Source organism: Pseudorca crassidens, chromosome 11 (genome assembly GCF_039906515.1).
Source record: "Pseudorca crassidens isolate mPseCra1 chromosome 11, mPseCra1.hap1, whole genome shotgun sequence".
Classification (NCBI taxonomy): Eukaryota; Metazoa; Chordata; class Mammalia; order Artiodactyla; family Delphinidae; genus Pseudorca; species Pseudorca crassidens.
The window spans coordinates 19,792,622-19,813,619 of NC_090306.1; the positions used below are offsets into that span (position 1 = coordinate 19,792,622).

General features: G+C 39.1%; 1 protein-coding gene across 3 annotated transcripts in view; it reads right to left on the reverse strand.

Moving 5' to 3' along the window:
* Window positions 1–9,520: 9,520 nt before the first annotated feature.
* Window positions 9,521–20,998, reverse strand: part of BCAT1 (branched chain amino acid transaminase 1) — a 214,205-nt gene continuing 202,727 nt past the window's right edge. For all 3 annotated transcript variants that reach the window (XM_067695920.1, XM_067695922.1, XM_067695921.1), the window contains 2 exons: window positions 10,922–11,117; window positions 9,521–9,615 (listed from right to left, as the gene is read on the reverse strand). In XM_067695920.1, coding sequence (XP_067552021.1) covers window positions 9,536–9,615; window positions 10,922–11,117 — 276 coding nt within the window. In that variant the 3' untranslated portion in view covers window positions 9,521–9,535. The remainder of the gene's footprint in view (window positions 9,616–10,921; window positions 11,118–20,998) is intronic.

A 20,998-nucleotide genomic window follows, 5' to 3' on the forward strand; every position in this document is an offset into this window, starting at 1 on the left:
ACCTTCTACCTCTCTCTTTCTATACTCTCCTTAAAATTAGCAGTAAAACAGAAGAAAATTTCCTTGAGTCTGTATCTCCTTCCAGCTATTCTCCTCTTTTTTCTTTCAAAGATAATTTTCCTGAAAGAACTATCTCTATTTATTCTCTTTACTTTTTTCTTTTACTCATCAACCTACCACAATCTGCTTTTTCCTACCATGGTCGTTGACACTGCTTGCTCCAACAGAAATCTCCTAAGTTATGAAATCTAACAGAAATATTTTGGTCCCTAACCTATGTAATCTTTTAACACTAGTTTTTGAAACAATCTCTTTCCTATGCTCCGTGATACCACACTCCCCTGGTATATCTGTCTTCTAATACTTCTTAGTTTCTTTCACAGTTCTTCTTCCTGCCAGACCCTTAAGGATTGATGTTTGTCTTGGCTCCATCCTTGATCATGTTCTTCCCATACAATCCCTGTATTATCAACCACTCATAGAGCTTCAGTGCTCATGTCTATGCTGACTCCCAAATTAGTACCTCCATATTAAATCTCCTTCTTGATCTTCAAGTCAAAGCCACCACCCTCTCTCATCTGAATGTCTAAAACAACTTCCTTACTTTTACCTTAACTCCCAGTCTTGACCCCACCATCTTGCTGTAGCCAGAGCGGTTATTTTAAAATGCAAATCTTATCTTGTTACCCACCGACTCTTTCAATGGCTTTCCATTGTCCTTAGGATAAATTCAAACATTTTGACGTGTCTTACAAATCCTTCATGATCATGTTCCTATAAAATGTTTCAGCCTTATTTCTTTCCACTTTCCCCCTTTTGTTCAATATGGTGGCTAACTTGCATGTACATGCTCCAGAAAAAATTTCTCGAATGCATTAATCGATGTTGTATAAAGTAAAAATGTTGCTTAAAGAGAAAGTATCTCACTTCAAAACTCATGCTTTAGTGTTTTAAATATGAGCTAGGACTTTTTTATGTTTCAAGAAAAAAATTTAAAAGTACCTAATCTGGACTGAACATATGGGAGGGGGTGGTTTTTGAAGTAGACTTTCTGGTTGTTATGTGAAGTAGACTTTCTGGTCTCTTTCTTTGAGTTCAGGTCCTGACACAAGAAAATATTGGGATATAAACTCCAACCCCTTGGAAGAACATCTCTGAGGGAGATGGACAATGAGCTTGGAGACAAGGAAGAGCCTATAAGGCACGGGGCCCATGATTCATTTTAGAGCAGAGTAGAGATATTATTAGATGACATGGTGATAAAAGCAAGATCTTTTGCTTTTCCCACTTGCTCACTGGACCTACGCCTGATGCCAGAGCAATGCTATAGACAAATCTTTAAAAGACCCGTTCTTTTTTATTTTATTTATTTATTTTAACATCTTTATTGGCATATAATTACTCTACAATGTTGTACCAGCTTCTGCCGTACAACAAAGTGAATCAGCCATACTTATACATATGTCCCCAAATTCCCTCCCTCATGTGTCTCCCCCCACCACCCTCCCCATCCCACCCGTCTAGGTGGTCACAAAGCACTGAGCCAATCTCCCTGTGCCATGCAGCTGCTTCCTACTAGCTATTCACTTCACACTTGGCAGTGTACACATGTTCATGCCACTCTCTCACCTCGTCCCAGCCTACCTTTCCCCCTCCCTGTGTCCTCAAGTCCATTCTCTATGTCTGCATCTTTTTTCCTGTCCTGCCCCTAAGTTCTTCAGAACTGTTTTTTTTTTTTTTTTTTTTTTAGATTCCATATATATGTGTTAGCACACAGTATTTGTTTTGAGAAAGACCTGTTCTTTTGAAGAACTTCAAATTGGCTCTAGTGGACTCAGTTGGGTCTTGTGACTGACTGAGAGTGGCGGGCAAATATGACTTCTGAAGGATCTGTCTCAAGCTGCCACTAGGAACCACCACTAGGCAACTCCAGAGATCCAGCCTGGGAGTGGCACATCAGGCTGAGAGAGACCATCTTGTCAAGCAATATTCTTCTTTTCCCTGTGGCAGCTCTCCATTTCTCTTGGGAGAATAAATCTTTACTGTTTACTTAGCATCTGGTGAGAAGCGTAGACACTGTATGTGCTTTATTATCATCCTCATTGATGAGGGAGAATAACATGAACCTGAGGAGTTACAAGTTGAGTGAAAGTTTAAGATAATAAAAGGCTTACATTAACTCAGCTCTCAGAATATAATTTGGCAGGGTGTAAACTGAGAAGAAAAGTCTGCACTGGGAAACTGACTTACTTTTGATTTACACAGCAGCTTCATCATGGCTTAGACACAATAGGTGCAATGAAATGACATACTAATTGGGTTGCAGTTATGGAAAACAACATACAAATCTCAGTAGCTTAAATCAACAAATAAGTTATTTCTCATGTATGCTACATGTCCAACATAAGTTGGCAGGGATGCTCAGGGTTGCAGACAATGAACAGCTAAAACTTGAAAAGTGGGTTCTGGAAGGTCTTACACCAACAATTAAACACACTGGTACAGAAGTAACACATGTTGATTCTGCTCACCACTTATTGGCCAGAAGTAGCCACAGGTCCCCTCTCCATCCAAACAGAAACAAGACCAAGAAGTAAAATCCTCTCTCCAGCCTTTACTGTCTGTAGATTTTGTGGAGAAAAGGGAACCCTCTTGCACTGTTGGTGGGAATATAAATTGATACAGCCACTATGCAGAACAGTATGGAGGTTCTTAAAATACTGAAAATAGAACTACCATATGACCCAGCAATCCCACTACTGGGCATATACCCTGAGAAAAACATAATTCAAAAAGAGTCATGTACCACAATGTTCATTGCAGCTCTACTTACAAAAGCCAGGACATGGAAGCAACCTAGGTGTCCATCGACAGATGAATGGATAAAGACGATGTGGCACATATATACAATGGAGTATTACCCGGCCTTAAAAAGAAACAAAATTGAGTTACTTGTAGTGAGGTGGATGGACCTAGTGACTGTCATACAGACTGAAGTAAGTCAGAAAGAGAAAAACAAATACTGTATGCTAACACATATATATGGAATCTAAAAAAAAAAAAAAATGGTTAAGAAGAACCTAGGGGCAGGACAGGAATAAAGACACAGATGTAGAGAATGGACTTGAGAACATGGGGAGGGGCAAGGGTAGGATGGGACAAGGTGAGAGAGTGGCATGGACTTATATATACTACCAAATGTAAAATAGATAGCTAGTGGGAAGCAGCCGCATAGCACAGCGAGATCAGTTCCGTGCTTTGTGACAACCTAGAGGGGTGGGATAGGCAGGGTGGGAGGGAGACGCAAGAGGGAGGAGATATGGGGATATATGTATATGTATAGCTTTGTTATAAAGCAGAAACTAATACACCATTGTAAAGCAGTTATACTCCAATAAAGATGTTAAAAAACAAAAACAAACAAACAAAAAGAAGTGAAATCCTACTATGTGGCCTGAAGACAGAGCATCCAAAAGAATTGGGAGACGGCATGAATGAGGGCCATGATAAACATGTGTTGAATGACAGATGCGTTTTGCACTGTGAACATGTGTATTACAGCTTATGGCACATATACGCTTGAGGCTCCAAAACAGTATTTTTCAATCTCGAGAAATTTTAAACTCTCAAGAATATATGTAAGCCCAGTCTGAGAAACTAAAAGTTAAACACTGTCATGTTGGGTGATCACTCAAAGCAACTTTCAGTATAAGTGCAAATATGGGCACTGAAATGGCTTGGTAGGTTTCCAAAATAAACAAACTTTAATATTTTTGAAATTTTTCATCAAAATGAAAACACAAAATGTAAAATTCTTATACAAATGAGAAGACTTCTGAGTAAATTCCCAAGCACTCCCATTTGTTTAGACAGTCTGGTCTGAGAAATAGCTCTCTAGTTAAAGAAAAAATCTGACATTTATTGAATGCTTGCTATGTGCCATGGTTCTTAAATGTTCCGCATGAAATAATTCTTTAAATCTGCATGACAGCTATATTCTAGAGGTATTTGTTACTCAAATTATTTTCCTTGTGGGTGAACTGAGGCACAGAGTGTTTAAGTCACATAGCTACATACTGTGGTTCAAACCCAGGAAATCTGGGTGCAGGGCATTCGTTGTTCTTACCCTTTGCCCCATACTGCCTCTTTAAGAATCTCAGGAATGCTTTTTGAATTTTGTAATAGATGTGCCTACTAAAATATTCCTGTAAAACCATAAGCCATTCCAAATATATAGATAGATTAGAGACTTTCTTACATTTGTTCATTTATTTACTCAACAGATATGTTTCCTAATTTGTGCAATAGTGATCTTGATAAAGAAAACGGTAAGACACTGTTCTCACAAAACTTTTCATCGCATGGAAAGTGAGATATATACACAATTATCTAAAAAACAAAATAGAGAGCTATTATAATATACATGCAATTATTTCACTTATTTATTTCTGATTTATTATGAATCCCCCTCCCCCAGAGTATAAGCTTCATGTAAAGAGCCACTTTTTCTATCTATCTTGCCTACAATCGTTTTCTCCATGTCTAAAAGCCTAGGAAATTCCAGGTAATCCTCCAGAAATATTTGTGGGAATGAGGGAATGAATGGATGATCGGAAACTTCACTGCTAGCTAGATGCCCAGCACAGAACTAGGTGTTTTATGTGGTTTTTCTCATTTAATTTTCAAAACAAATCTACAAATAAGAAACTGAGATTTAAAGTTCCATCAGTTGGAAATAGCCAAGTCAGAATTTGAACCCAAGTCTTTTACGACTTTGCATTCAGTGCCCGCTCTGACTCGAAAACACTACCTCTCAGTGTGGGCCAGAAGAATATGGATATAATTCTATGGGAAATTATTTTCTTCCAAGCTCATGCATGATAATGAACAAATCACACATAAAAAGAAACATTTCCGATGACTCCTACCATTTTTGTCTAAAGCAAGGACAAGAGGATATATTGCAAAGCCAGATGACTAGATATTTATCAGTCAGAAATGTCTCAAAAAATACAGCTTGATTAGTGGATTGCAGTATGTTCAGTAATTAATTAAGAGTTTGATTTGTAAAAACAAAGCATGATGGCTCCTACCACACCATGTGTCCCTTGAGCAAATGAAGATAGAGCTCAATGCTGAGGCTCCCAGTTCAGCTAAGCAGTCACAGATGTGACTCAAATTAGAAGGATGAACTCTGAATAACAATAACACCATCCAAATTAGCAAGTAGTATCTAAAATTTCTCCCGGAAAAGCTGGAGCCTGTGTCTAGGGTCCAAGTTTATGAGCATTATAGCCTGCTCAAACTGATTTGGGGATCTGTTTGGGCCCGTGCCACATCTCATGAGACCTCTTGGAGAAACGAGGGAAGTGCTCCCCCAAGTTGTTCAGTGGAACAGCACCTTGAGACAGTTCTAAGGGCGAATCTATAGTTCATCTGGGAAAACCTGCCTATTCCCATTCCAGGCAAATGTGTGTGTGTGTGTGTGTGTGTGTGTGAGAGAGAGAGAGAGAGAGAGAGAGAGAGACTGCGCGCACGCATGCGCAATCAACAGACGTGCAAAAGCATTTGTGGAAACAGAGAGGTAAACCCTCTGTTGGAAGTGGTTGCCTCTGTAGAAAGCAGAGTTTGCATTCATAGAGCAGATGTTGTCTTGCTTTGTTTTGTTTTAAGCTTTGTTATAAGCCTATACAACTTTTTAAAGTATAAATGTTTATTTTTACAAAATGATCACCATAAAGGTGGATACGAAACAAAACTCAGACAAATCTTAACAAGAATTCGAAGATTATGGCTCTGCAACCAAAGGTGCGTTGTCCTTTAGGGAATAGTTATGCAATAAATACAATGAGAATTAAAATGTATTTAAGAGACAAGATATTCTTTCTCACCAAGACACGTAGAGCATACATTTTAGACACAAAGAACAAATACCTTGCATAGGTAGTCATTTCTTTTTCATCGTAAAAAAATTTTCATTCATATTATTTTACCCTCTACTGTGACAGAACACAATAAAGAGAGAGAGTCTACATTCCCTCATCTACTTCCCATGTTACCTATTATAAATGTTACTTAATTCCATCTGGATAAATGCTTTGTGTCATATATTCTTTTTAAATTGATTTTATTGAAGTCTGTTTGATTTACAATGTTCTGTTAATTTCTGCTGTACAGCAAAGTGACTCAGTTATACATATGTGTATATTCTTTTTCATATTCTTTTCCAGTATATTTTATCACAGGATATTGAATGTAGTTCCCTGTGTTATACAGTAGGACCTTATTGTTTATCCATTCTATATATAACAGTTTGCATCTGCTAATCCCAAACTCCCATTCCATCCCTCCTCCACCCCCGCCTTGGCAACCACAAGTCTGTTCTCTATGTCTGTGAGTCTGTTTCTGTTTCATAGATATGTTCATTTGTGTCGTATTTTAGATTCCATGTATAAGTGATTTGATATGGTATTTATCTTTCTCTTTCTGGCTTACTTCACTTAGTATGATGATGTCTAGGTCTGTGTCATATATTCTGCTTCTTTAATTCACAATTCAACTTCTCTGTCCCTGGCCGTGCAGTCATTCTTCACCCCCCATCTCTCCCCATCCCTCCTCAGCTATACTCTCGTTCTCCTTCTGCAACATGCTGTTCTTTCCCTCACTGCCTGTTTACTCCTTAGTGCAACCATTCCCTCTGAGTCGATGGAAGAAGAACAATACTTGCTTTTGACTGCTATCTCCTCTGTTTTGGTAGGCTACCCAACCTTTTTCCTTCATCATCCTGACTTTTTAATACTAAAATGGCATGGTTGGCCTGTCATTTCAAATTGTATCATGAAGACTGCCTTCATTTTGTACCTTTTGTATTGTGTTTTTTTATTTGTTTTGTTTTTTTTTTTTTTTTTGCGGTACGCGGGCCTCTCACTGTTGTGGCCTCTCCCGTTGCGGAGTACAGGCTCCGGATGCGCAGGCTCAGCAGCCATGGCTCACGGGCCCAGCCGCTCTGCGGCATGTGGGATCTTCCCAGACAGGGGCACAAACCCGCGTCCCCTGCATCGGCAGGCGGACTCTCAACCACTATGCCACCAGGGAAGCCCGCATCTACATTTCTGATAGACACATGAGTTCAAAATATTCAGTTGGCCATTTTGTAAAGAAAAGGAAGTTTATGGGCTTCTGGAATTTGTAAATAACATTTATTCCCAACCACTCCTTTGAAAATTTCAGCTCATGAAACAGTTTTGAAAATTGAAGACAAAAGTCCATCAGAGAGTTGCATTCCATTCTCTGAATTTAAAAAAAATTTCACAATCTCAGTGGTAAGAAAAATGCTTATTCGAGAGTTTTCTGTAATTTTCTGCTGCAAAAGGGAGAGATACACCTCTCATGACATTTAGCCCTTGTATTTCGTTTTTTAAAAAAAAAAATTTTGAGGCTGAGTTTATTATTATTTTAATATTTATTTATTTATTTGGCTGTGTTGGGCCTTAGTTGCAGCACACTGGATCTTCGTTGCAGCACGCAGGATCTATCGTTGTTGTGCACGGGCTTCTCTCTAGTTGTGGCTCGCAGGCTCAGTAGCTACAGTGTGCGGGCTTAGTTGCCCTGTGCCATGTGGGATCTTAGTTCCCCGACCAGGGATCGAACCCATGTCCCCTGCATTGGAAGGCGGATTCTTAACCACTGGACAGCCAGGAAAGTCCCCACAAGTGTCCTAGCCCTTGTATTTCTGAATCAGTCTTGTTGACTTATTCCTAGAGTTCACAAGTTAAAGCGTATGACGAATAATCAGTTTAATAATCTGGAAGTATTCTCTTAAGGCAAATGACATCAACACCAAGTTACCTGGAGGAAGCAGTTTTTCTTTGCTTTATAACAAAGATCTCAACATTAACCAAGGCCTTGCTCTCTAGACCTCGTCTCACTTTCAGTGGAAGCTGACAGGCTCAGTAATCTCCAAAACATTTTTCCTGGGTTGACTTTTAATTGACAAGCCTTGATGTGATTATACATGTTTTCGGTTCTAACTTATTTTTAATGATAGAGATGAGCTGATAGCATATGTATGTGTTTTCCATTAGGCCAGGGAAATTAAGAGAGAAGCTTACCCTCAGTCCTTAGTCATTTAAAAATTAGTTTCCTTATTTTCCTGCCCCAGAAGAATTCTGCATTGTTTTAATGAATTCATGCACAGTGTGAGGGCACACAGCATTGAAGAGACCTCAAGCAGTTTCACATTACAAACACTGACATAACTTGCTAGCAGTCTTCAAAGGCTTCTGTACTTTATTGCTTCATCGTTTCTTGAGAAAATTATTTTTAGGCTGTTGGCCCCCCCTTCTTTTTTAAACAACAACCAAAAAAAAGAGAGAGAGAAAAGAAAGAAAGGAAGAAAAAAAGGGCAAGCAGGGGACATGATGTGAACTACATCTGTTTAGAAAGATTTACGTAACTTATAACCGATATAGATTCCTGAAAACTAGATTTACCTCATTTGTAATTGAGGCAATTGAATTATCAATGACTCTAATATTTTTTAGCAGTAGATACATTTTAAAAAAATGAAATCTTATACAGAAACCCAATAGATAAAGGGGAGTCTACTCTAGCTGACATATAAGTAGGGAACTCCCAGAAATCTGCCTTGTCACGCTACCTTTTGGCCATCTCTGGGGCACCTCTATGAGCCTCTTAGACACTACATCTCCAAGTCTAACGCTCAAGGATGCTACTTAATTTAATTTGACAAATATGTAACTGAGTGTCTACAGTATAACTGGAGATACAAAGATAAATGCAGTATAGCTCCTGCCTTAGAAGCTCCACACAATTCTATGGTTTGAACACAGTAGCTGATTATATGCCTATCGAATTATTTAAGCCCCCAAACCACCCAAGGGTCTCTAAGACAGTAACATGGACCTCAGTGCCTGGTGCTGGTTACTGCTCAATTAACGCTCTCTGAGAAAATTTACTGAGTGAATGAGAGAATTTCAGTTAAATAAAAGAGTTGAATGATTAAATAAAATAAATGATACAATGCCAAGAGTAAATGAAAATACAGTCCTAGGGAAATATTATGTTCAATACAATAGCTTAAAATAAATGTTATCCTTATGAACCCTTAAATCAAGTTTCTATACAGTAAAAAAAATAATGAATGTGCTTCCTTGTCAGTTCCCCTATAATAAGCAGTGATCATATACTTCAAAAGAAATCCTATCTTTTACTTAACTATGGAATAGTACTCCATGAGAGGAAACACTTGATTCCAACTGACGATTAGCATATGCCTTGAAAAATAAGGAAAAAGACTCTTAATGATTCTTAAATGTTAACGGATTTCAATATCTTACTTGGGCCTCTTAGGGCCTCTCAACCTCAGCTAATATCCTGTAATATGAAATTCTCTAATATTGACAAAGCAAATAAGCAAATGTCCTGCACATTTTAAGTTGAGGGCTTAAGTACTTCTTTACTCTTTGCTTTCCATGTATTAGACACTTACATTGCTTTCCTTCTACTAGAAGTTTCACAGGGCAATCCGTCCCAGCACCTGTGACTTGCATTGTGGACCGAAGACCAGTGTGAAGGTCAAAGTCACAGGAGAATCTGCCAGAAAGTATGGGAGAACAATGAATGGCATGTTAGTGAAATTTTAAAAAAATCACTATTTTACATTCACTAATCGCTGCCTTATCCACATAACAATATCTCTATGTCCCTTTGCCAAGTACACGCATAATTTTTGTTCTTTTAGGCTAAAAGGCCCACTTTTATAGGCTTTTTCCATTTTGCTCACTTATTTTGGAAAGTAAAAATACAAATGATTAAATGAAACCATACAGAAACTCACATTTACAGAAATAACAACTTTTATAAATGGTTCTTTTAATACAACCAACTATCCTTTGGGTATATAATAGTTACTTATTACAAAGAGCATTACAATTGTCCACCAGAGAGAGAGAAAATACATTATTACAGCTCTAGCCAATAAACTGGGCTAGAGCTAACCCAAATATTAGGTGTACTCATCGGGATAAGATAAGTCAAGTTAAAATCCATTTAAAGCATAAAATTTCAAAACAAAAAGAAAATAAGTATAGGATGCTATGTCCACTTGATGGAATATACTGAAGTCATTTAAAATGTGCTTCATAAAAAGCATTTGGAGAAATAAAGGATATTTCCACAAAGCCATTTTGCTGTAGCTATGGTAAAACAACAAATTTCAAATAATTCATTTTTAGAAACCTCCAAGTCATGTGTAAAGCTGATACTAATGACCCTGTTTATCCTTAACCTGATTAAAAGAGGTTTGGGGTTTCCACTTCAATTATTTGACTCTTACAGGTATATAAATAACATTTATATCCAGAAAAAAAATATGTGTAGGGCTTCCCTGGTGGCGCAGTGGTTGAGAGTCCGCCTGCCGATGCAGGGGACATGGGTTCGTGCCTCGGTCCGGGAAGATCCCACATGCCGCGGAGCGGCTGGGCCCGTGAGCCACGGCCGCTGAGCCTGCACATCCGGAGCCTGTGCTCCGCAATGGGAGAGGCCACAACAGTGAGTGGCCCGCGTACCACAAAAAAAAATTTTTTTTAATTTAAAAAAAATACAGAGTTGTCTGTTCTCTATAGTTTTTAAAGAAAGAGGAGAATAAAAGTGATTATTACACAGATCTATGTATTAACTGAAAGCAGAGTGATATAATCTTCATAACTTTATGAGATAAATCAGAGTATTTAAGATGTGGACCATTCAAAATACTTATAACAATGTAGAAGAACATTTAAAATGCTTGAGAATACCTCACACCATATAAAAAAGTAACTCAAAATGAATCAAAGACCAAAATGTGACAGCTAAGAGTACAAAATTCTTAGAAGAAAACATAGACATAAATCTTTATTACCGAGGCTCCTTGGTGCGGCTAATGGTGGACTCCGGGAGGGCTCACGCCAAGGAGTACTCCCCAGAACTTCTGCTACCAGTGTCCTCGTCCTCACGGTGAGGTACAGCCACCCCCACCTCTGCAGGAGGCCCTCCAACACTAGCAGATCACTGGTTCTCAAACTCTGTCTAGCGTGCATCAGAATCCCCAGGAGGACCTGTGAAAACACAGATGACTGGGTTCCAGCCCCAGTGTTCCTGATTCGGAGAGGACGAGGGGAAGATGGCGGAAGAGTAAGACGCGGAGATCACCTTCCTCCCCACAGATACACCAGAAATACATTTACACGTGGAACAACTCCTACAGAACACCTACTGAACGCTGGCAGAAGACCTCAGACCTCCCAAAAGGCAAGAAACTCCCCACGTACCTGGGTAGGGCAAAAGAAAAAAGAATAAACAGAGACAAAAGAATAGGGATGGGACCGGCACCAGTGGGAGGGAGCTGTGAAGGAGGAAAGGTTTCTTTCCGCACACTAGGAAGCCCCTTCACGGCCGGAGACTGCGGGTGGCAGAGGCGGGGAGCTTCGAGGCCGCGGAGGAGAGCGCAGCAACACGGGTGCGGAGGGCAAAGCGGGGAGATTCCCGCACAGAGAATCAGGGCCGACAGGCACTCACCAGCCCGAGAGGCTTGTCTGCTCACCCGCCGGGGCAGGCGGGGCTGCGAGCTGAGGCTCGGGTTTCGGTCGGAGCGCAGGGAGAGGACTGGGTAGGCGGCGTGAACACAGCCTGCAGGGGTTAGTTCACCACGGCTAGCCGGGAGGGAGTCCGGGGAAAAGTCAGGAGCTGCCGAAGAGGCAGGAGACTTTTTCTTCCCTCTTTGTTTCCTGGTGCGCGAGGAGAGAGGATTAAGAGCGCTGCTTAAAGGAGCTCCAGAGACAGGCGCGAGCCGCGGCTAAAAGCGTGGATCCCAGAGATGGGCATGAGACGCTAAGGCTGTTGCTGCCACCAAGAAGCCTGTGTGCAAGCACAGGTCACTATACGCAGGCCCCCACTGCCAGGGTCCCGCTATCCAGGGACAACTTCCCCGGAAGAACGCACGACGCGCCTCACGCTGGTGCGTCACGTCGGCCTCTGCCGCCGCAGGCCCGCCCCGCACTCCATGTCCCGCCCTCCCCCTGGCCTGAGTGAGCCGGAGCCCCCGAAGCAGCTGCTCCTTTAACCCCGTGCTGTCTGAGCGAAGAACAGACGCCCTCAGGCGACCTACACGCAGAGGCGGGGCCAAATCCAAAGCTGAGCCCCCGGGAGCTGTGAGAACAAAGAAGAGAAAGGGAAATCTCTCCCAGCAGCCTCAGAAGCAGTGGTTTAAAGCTCCACAATCAACTTGATGTACCTGCATCTGTGGAATACATGAATAGACAACGAATCATCCCAAATTGAGGAGGTGGACCTTGAGAGCAATATTTATGATTTTTTCCCCTTTTCCTTTTTTTGTGAGTGTGTATGTGTATGCTTCTGTGTGAGATTTTGTCTGTATAGCTTTGCTTCCACCATTTGTCCTAGGGTTCTATCCGTCCGTTTTTTTTTTTAATTTTTTTTCTTAAAAGTTATTTTTTATTTTAATAACTTTATTTTATTTTATCTTACTTTATTTTCTTTTACTTTATGTTCTTTCTTTCTTTCTTTTTTCCTTCCTTCCTTCCCTCCTTCCTTCCTTCCTTCCTCCCTCCCTCCCTCCCTCCCTCCCTCCTTTCTTTCTTTCTCCTTTCTTTCTTTCTTTCTTTCTTTCTTTCTTTCTTTCTTTCTTTCTTTCTTTCTTTCTTTCTACTTCTACTAATTCTTTCTTTCTACTTTTTCTCCCTTTTATTCTGAGCCGTGTGGATGAAAGGCTCTTGGTGCTCCAGCAAGGAGTCAGTGCTGTGCCTCTGAGGTGGGAGAGCCAACTTCAGGACACTGGTCCACAAGAGACCTCCCAGCTCCACATAATATCAAATGGTGAAAATCTCCCAGAGATCTCCATCTCAACACCAGCACCCAGCTTCACTCAACGACCAGCAAGCTACAGTGCTGGACACCCTATGCGAAACAACTAGCAAGACAGGAACACAACCCCACCCATTAGCAGAGAGGCTGCCTAAAATCATAATAAGTCCAAAGACACCCCAAAACACACCACCAGATGTGGACCTGCCCACCAGAAAGACAAGGTCCAGCCTCATCCACCAGAACACAGGCACTAGTCCCCTCCACCAGGAAGCCTACACAACCCACTGAACCAACCTTAGCCACTGGGGACAGACACCAAAAACAACGGGAACTACGGACCTGCAGCCTGCAAAAAGGAGACCCCAAACACAGTAAGATAAGCAAAATGAGAAGACAGAAAAACACACAGCAGTTGAAGGAGCAAGATTAAAACCCACCAGACCTAACAAATGAAGAGGAAATAGGCAGTCTACCTGAAAAAGAATTCAGAATAATGATAGTAAAGATATCCAAAATCTTGGAAATAGAATAGACAAAATACAAGAAATATTTAACAAGGACCTAGAAGAACTAAAGATGAAACAAGCAACGATGAACAACACAATAAATGAAATTAAAAATACTCTAGATGGGATCAATAGCAGAATAACTGAGGCAGAAGAACGGATAAGTGACCTGGAATATAAAATAGTGGAAGTAACTACTGAGGAGCAGAATAAAGAAAAAAGAATGAAAAGAACTGAGGACAGTCTCAGAGACCTCTGGGACAACATTAAATGCACCAACATCCGAATTATAGGGGTTCCAGAAGAAGAAGAGAAAAAGAAAGAGACTGTGAGAAAATATTTGAAGAGATTATAGTTGAAAACTTCCCTAATATGGGAAAGGAAATAGTTAATCAAGTCCAGGAAGCACAGGTAGTCCCATACAGGATAAATCCAAGGAAAAATATGCCAAGACACATATTAATGAAACTTAAAAAATTAAATACAAAGAAAACATATTAAAAGCAGCAAGGGAAAAACAACAAATAACACACAAGGGAATCCCCATAAGGTTAACCGCTGATCTTTCAGCAGAAACTCTGCAAGCCAGAAGGGACTGGCAGGACATATTTAAAGTGATGAAGGAGAAAAACCTGCAACCAAGATTACTCTAACCAGCAAGGATCTCATTCAGATTTGATGGAGAAATGAAAACCTTTATAGACAAGCAAAAGCTGAGAGAGTTCAGCACCACCAAACCAGCCTTACAACAAATGCTAAAGGAACTTCTCTAGGCAAGAAACACAAGAGAAGGAAAAGACCTACAATAATGAACCCAAAACAAATAAGAAAATGGGAATAGGAACATACATATCGATAATTACCTTAAATGTAACTGGACTAAATACTCCCACCAAAAGACACAGATTGGCTGAATGGATACAAAAACAAGACCCATATATATGCTGTCTACAAGAGACCCACTTCAGACCTAGAGACACATACAGACTGAAAGTAAGGAGATGGAAAAAGATATTCCATGCAAATGGAAATCAAAAGAAAGCTGGAGTAGCAGTTCTCATATCAGACAAAACAGACTTTAAGGTAAAGACTATTAGAAGAGACAAAGAAGGACACTACATAATGATCAAGGTATTGATCCAAGAAGAAGATATAACAATTGTAAATATTTATGCACCCAATGTAGGAGCACCTAAATACATAAGGCAAATACTAACAGCCATAAAAGGGGAAATTGACAGTAACACATTCATAGTAGGGGACTTTAAAACCCCACTTTCACCAATGGACAGATCATCCAAAATGAAAATAAATAAGGAAACACAAGCTTTAAATGATACATTAAACAAGATGGACTTAATTGATATTTATAGGACATTCCATCCAAAAACAACAGAATACACATTTTTCTCAAGTGCTCATGGAACATTCTCCAGGATAGATCATATCTTGGGTCACAAATCAAGTCTTGGTAAATTTAAGAAAATTGAAATTGTATCAAGTATCTTTTCCGACCACAACACTGTGAGACTAGATATCAATTACAGGAAAAGATCTGTAAAGAATACAAACACATGGAGGCTAAACAATACACTACTTAATAACGAAGTGATCACTGAAGAAATCAAAGAGGAAATAAAAAAATACCTAGAAACAAATGACAATGGAGACACGACGACCCAAAACCTATGGGATACAGCAAAAGCAGTTCTAAGAGGGAAGTTTATAGCAATACAATCCTACCTTAAGAAACAGGAAACATCTCAAATAAACAACCTAACCTTGCACCTAAAGCAATTAGAGAAAGAAGAACAAAAAAACCCCAAAGTTAGCAGAAGGAAAGAAATCATAAAAATCAGATCAGAAGTAAATGAAAAAGAAATGAAGGAAACGATAGCAAAGATCAATAAAACTAAAACCTTGTTCTTTGAGAAGATAAACAAAATTGATAAACCATTAGCCAGACTCATCAAGAAAAAAAGGGAGAAGACTCAAATCAAGAGAATTAGAAATGAAAAAGGAGAAGTAAAAACTGACACTGGAGAAATACAAAAGGTCATGAGAGATTACTACAAGCAACTCTATGCCAATAAAGTGGACAACCTGGGAGAAATGGACAAATTCTTAGAAATGCACAACCTGCCAAGACTGAATCAGGAAGAAATAGAAAATATGAACAGACCAATCACAAGCACTGAAATTGAAACTGTGATTAAAAATCTTCCAACAAACAAAAGCCCAGGACCAGATGGCTTCACAGGCGAATTCTATCCAACATTTAGAGAAGAGCTAACACCTATCCTTCTCAAACTCTTCCAAAATATAGCAGAGGGAGGAACACTCCCACACTCATTCTACGAAGCCACCATCACCTTGATACCAAAACCAGACAAGGATGTCACAAAGAAAGAAAACTACAGGCCAATATCACTGATGAACATAGATGCAAAAATCCTCAACAAAACACTAGCAAACAGAATCCAACAGCACATTAAACGGATCATACACCATGATCAAGTGGGGTTTATTCCAGGAATGCAAGGATTCTTCAATATACGCAAATCAATCAACGTGATACACCATATTAACAAACTGAAGGAGAAAAATCATATGATCATCTCAATAGATGCAGAGAAAGCTTTTGACAAAATTCAACACCCATTTATGATAAAAACCCTGCAGAAAGTAGGCATAGAGGGAACTTTCCTCAACATAATAAAGGCCATATATGACAAACCCACAGCCAACATCATCCACAATGGTGAAAAACTGAAAGCATTTCCACTAAGATCAGGAACAAGACAAGGTTGCCCACTCTCACCAATCTTATTCAACATAGTTTTGGAAGTTTTAACCACAGCAATCAGAGAAGAAAAGGAAATAAAAGGAATCGAAATCGGAAAAGAAGTAAAGCTGTCACTGTTTGCAGATGACATGATCCTATACATAGAGAATCCTAAAGATGCTACCAGAAAACTACTAGAGCTAATCAATGAATTTGGTAAAGTAGCAGGATACAAAATTAATGCACAGAAATCTCTGGCATTCCTATACACTAATGATGAAAAATCTGAAAGTGAAATCAAGAAAACACTCCCATTTACCATTGCAATAAAAAGAATAAAATATCTAGGAATAAACCTACCCAAGGAGACAAAAGACCTGTATTCAGAAAATTATAAGACACTGATGAAAGAAATTAAAGATGATACAAATAGATGGAGAGATATACCATATTCTTGGATTGGAAGAATCAATATTGTGAAAATGACTCTACTACCCAAAGCAATCTACAGATTCAATGCAATCGTGATCAAACTACCAATGGCATTTTTCACAGAACTAGAACAAAAAAATTCACAATTTGTATGGAAACACAAAAGACCCCGAATAGCCAAAGCAATCTTGAGAACGAAAAACGGAGCTGGAGGTATCAGGCTCCCTGACTTCAGACTATACTACAAAGCTACAGTAATCAAGACAGTATGGTACTGGCACAAAAACAGAAAGATAGATCAATGGAACAGGATAGAAAGCCCAGAGATAAGCCCACGCACATATGGTCAGCTTATCTTTGATAAAGGTGGCAGGAATGTACAATGGAGAAAGGACAGCCTCTTCAATAAGTGGTGCTGGGAAAACTGGACAGGTACATGTAAAAGTATGAGATTAGATCACTCCCTAACACCATACACAAAAATAAGCTCAAAATGGATTAAAGACCTAAATGTAAGGCCAGAAACTATCAAACTCTTAGAGGAAAACATAGGCAGAACACGCTATGACATACATCACAGCAAGATCCTTTTTAACTCACCTCCTAGAGAAATGGAAATAAAAACAAAAATAAACAAATGGGACCTAATGAAACTTCAAAGCTTTTGCACAGCAAAGGAAACCATAAACAAGACCAAAAGACAACCCTCAGAATGGGAGAAAATATTTGCAAACGAATCCATGGACAAAGGATTAATCTCCAAAATTTATAAGCAGCTCATGCAGCTCAATAACAAAAAAACAAACAACCCAATCCAAAAATGGGCAGAAGACCTAAATAGACATTTCTCCAAAGAAGATATACAGACTGCCAACAAACACATGAAAGAATGCTCAACATCATTAATCATTAGAGAAATGCAAATCAAAACTACAATGAGATATCATCTCACACCAGTCAGAATGGCCATCATCAAAAAATCTAGAAACAATAAATGCTGGAGAGGGTGTGGAGAAACGAGAACACTCTTGCACTGCTGGTGGGAATGTAAATTGGTACAGCTACTATGGAGGTAGCTACAGTATGGAGGTTCCTTAAAAAACTACAAATAGAACTACCATATGACCCAGCAATCCCACTACTGGGCATATACCCTGAGAAAACCATAATTCAAAAAGAGTCATGTACCAAAATGTTCATTGCAGCTCTATTTACAGTAGCCTGGAGATGGAAGCAACCTAAGTGCCCATCATTGGATGAATGGATAAAGAAGATGTGGCACATATATACAATGGAGTATTACTCAGCCATAAAAAGAAACGAAATTGAGCTATTTGTAATGAGGTGGATAGACCTAGAGTCTGTCATATAGAGTGAAGTAAGTCAGAAAGAGAAAGACAAATACCATTTGCTAACACATATATATGGAATTTAAGAAAAAAAAATGTCATGAAGAACCTAGGGGTAAGACAGGAATAAAGACACAGACCTACTAGAGAATGGACTTGAGGATATGGGAGGGGGAAGGGTAAGCTGTGACAAAGCGAGAGAGAGGCATGGACATATATACACTACCAAACGTAAGGTAGATAGCTAGTGGGAAGCAGTTGCATAGCACAGGGAGATCAGCTCGGGGCTTTGTGACCGCCTGGAGGGGTGGGATAGGGAGGGTGGGAGGGAGGGAGACGCAAGAGGGAAGAGATATGGGAACGTATGTATATGTATAACTGATTCACTTTGTTATAAAGCAGAAACTAACACACCATTGTAAAGCAATTATACCCCAATAAAGATGTTTAAAAAAAAAGAAAAAAACTAAACAATTCTCAGAGCTCAAAGAGGGTTGAAGTCTGGGACTTTTGGAAATCTCAGAAAGCTCTTGCCTTAGTAGTAAGAATATTCTAGCTCTAGAGAATAGGCAACTCTAAAATCAGAGAAAGATTAAATCCTGAGCAAGAAACGTTAACTGCTTGATAGAATAAAGTCCAACACCCTTTTAAGGAAGAAACAAAATCCAGAAGCTCAACAATGTAAAATTCAGAATATCTAGTACCCCCCACCAAAATTTTAGCTATATGAAGAAACAGGAAAATGTGACCCATAACCAGAAGAAAAATTAGTCAATAAAAACATTCCTAGAACTGGCCAACATGATGAAATTAATAAAGAAGTTTAAAAACCTATTATAAATATGTTAAAGAATTTAAAAGAAACATAAACATGGATGATATCAAAAGAATGAAATGAAACATCCAGAGGTGAAAAATACGGTATCTGACATGAAAAGGTTGCCAGCAAAAGTTTAACAGCAAATTAGTTACAACAGAATAAGAAGTGGGTGATCCAGAAGACATACCAACAGAAACATTTCAAAATGAAACATGAAAAGAAAAAAGACTGAACAAAAAAATGAACAGAGTCTCTGTGACCTATAGGATGATAGCAAGTGGCCCAATACATGTGCAATGGAATTTCGGGAGAAGTGTGTGTGTTGAGGAAGGAGCAGAAAAATATGTGGATAAATAATGGCCAAAATTTTGTCAAGTTCAGTGAAAACTATAAACTCATATATTTGGGAATTATAAAGAGTCCCAGACATTATAAATGCACAAGAAATCTCACCAAGGCACATCATAATCAAATAGCTGAAATCCAGGAATAAAGAGAAAAATTTCAATGCAGCTAAAAAGACACACTATTTCTGTCCTCTAACATAAAAGGGGTCTGAATAAAGGAATAAAGATAAGATTGACCATGGATTTCTTGGCAGAACTTTGTAAGCCAGAAAACAATGAAACAACATCTTTAAAGTGTTGAAAAGAAAACAGCAACCAAAAGTCTTCCCTCCTAGCATTCTACATCCAATGAAAATATTCTTTAAAAAAATGAAGGCAAAATAAAAATGTTTTTTAAAAATCAAGACCTGGAGGGATCTGTCACTAATAGATTTGCACTACCAGAAATGTTTTTTTTCTTCCAACATCCTGTATATTTTGTTTATTGTCTGTCTTCCTCATGAGAATATCAGGGCAGGGATTTACAAGAAATGTTTTAAGGTAGTTCTTTAAGTGGAAGGAAAACAACACCACATGGAAACTTATTTACAAAAGGAATGAAGAGTGCTATAAGTAATAAATATGTGGGTAAAAGTAAAAAAAAAATACCTGACCTGATATTGTTCTATACATTGGTTGTGGTGAAGGGTACATGAAAGTAAAAGTTTGGTAAAACTCATCAGCTTCGTGCTTTGTGACCGCCTAGAGGGGTGGGATAGGGAGGGTGGGAGGGAGGGAGACGCAAGAGGGAAGAGATATGGGGATGTATGTATATGTATAGCTGATTCACTTTGTTATATAGCAGAAACTAACACAACATTGTAAAGCAATTGGACTCCAATAAAGATGTTAAAAAAAAAAAAAAGAATGTAAATGCTTTTTAAGTGTTCCAATGTCTTTATTCCTTGGATATGTGATAATCATTTAAAGTTATGTCTCTGGGCTTCTACTTTCTACTGGCTTTCAAATAGGTGATCACAAAATTGTATCTAGTAGTTACAGTTGCAGCATCTTTACTTACCTTCCATGCTCAAACAACCCAGCCATGTAGGCATTCTCAGCCTTAGGATCTGTTACTACTTTGGGCTCCTAACTTCTAAAAATTATACTGTTTTATCCCAGTCTCTACAAAAAGAAAATGTATTATGTTATGAATTGATTTGTTCTGTGGAAATATAACTTCAAAAATACTATGAAATACTATTAATACTATGAAAAATGTATATATACTTAGGGTCAGGGACTCCAGAATTGGGTATTTTGCATTTTCACCCTTTATTTATCTTATTATTTTTCCTAAAAGATTTGATCCCAGACTTGAAAATGGAAACAAAACATTTAGGGGAGAGAAAGAAGTAGTATTGTTGAGTTTCTGTTATGTAATATTCTGGGCTACTCTTCATTGCGGTGCACATGTTTCTCATTGTGGTGGCTTCTCTTGTTGTGGAGCAGGGGAGCTAGGTGCACAGGCTTCAGTAGTTGTGGCTTGGGCTCAATAGTTGCGGTTTGCAGGCTCTAGGGTACAGGCTCAGTAGTTGCGGCGCATGGGCTTAGTTGCTCCGCGGCATGTGGGATCTTCCCAGACCAGGGCTCAAACCCGTGTCCCTTTCATTGCCAGGCAGATTCTTAACCACTGCGCCACCAGGAAAGTCTCCTAACATTTTTTTTTTGAGTGAACTTATATCTCAAACACCAAAGAACAAATGAGAAGTGTAAAAAAAAAGCACTGACTTTACCAACTCCCACTACAGTTTTCTGTCTTTAAACACTTTTTTAAAGTTCACTATAAATTGCTTGACAATGGCATTCACAGCTGTGGTAAGGGGATGGGAAGT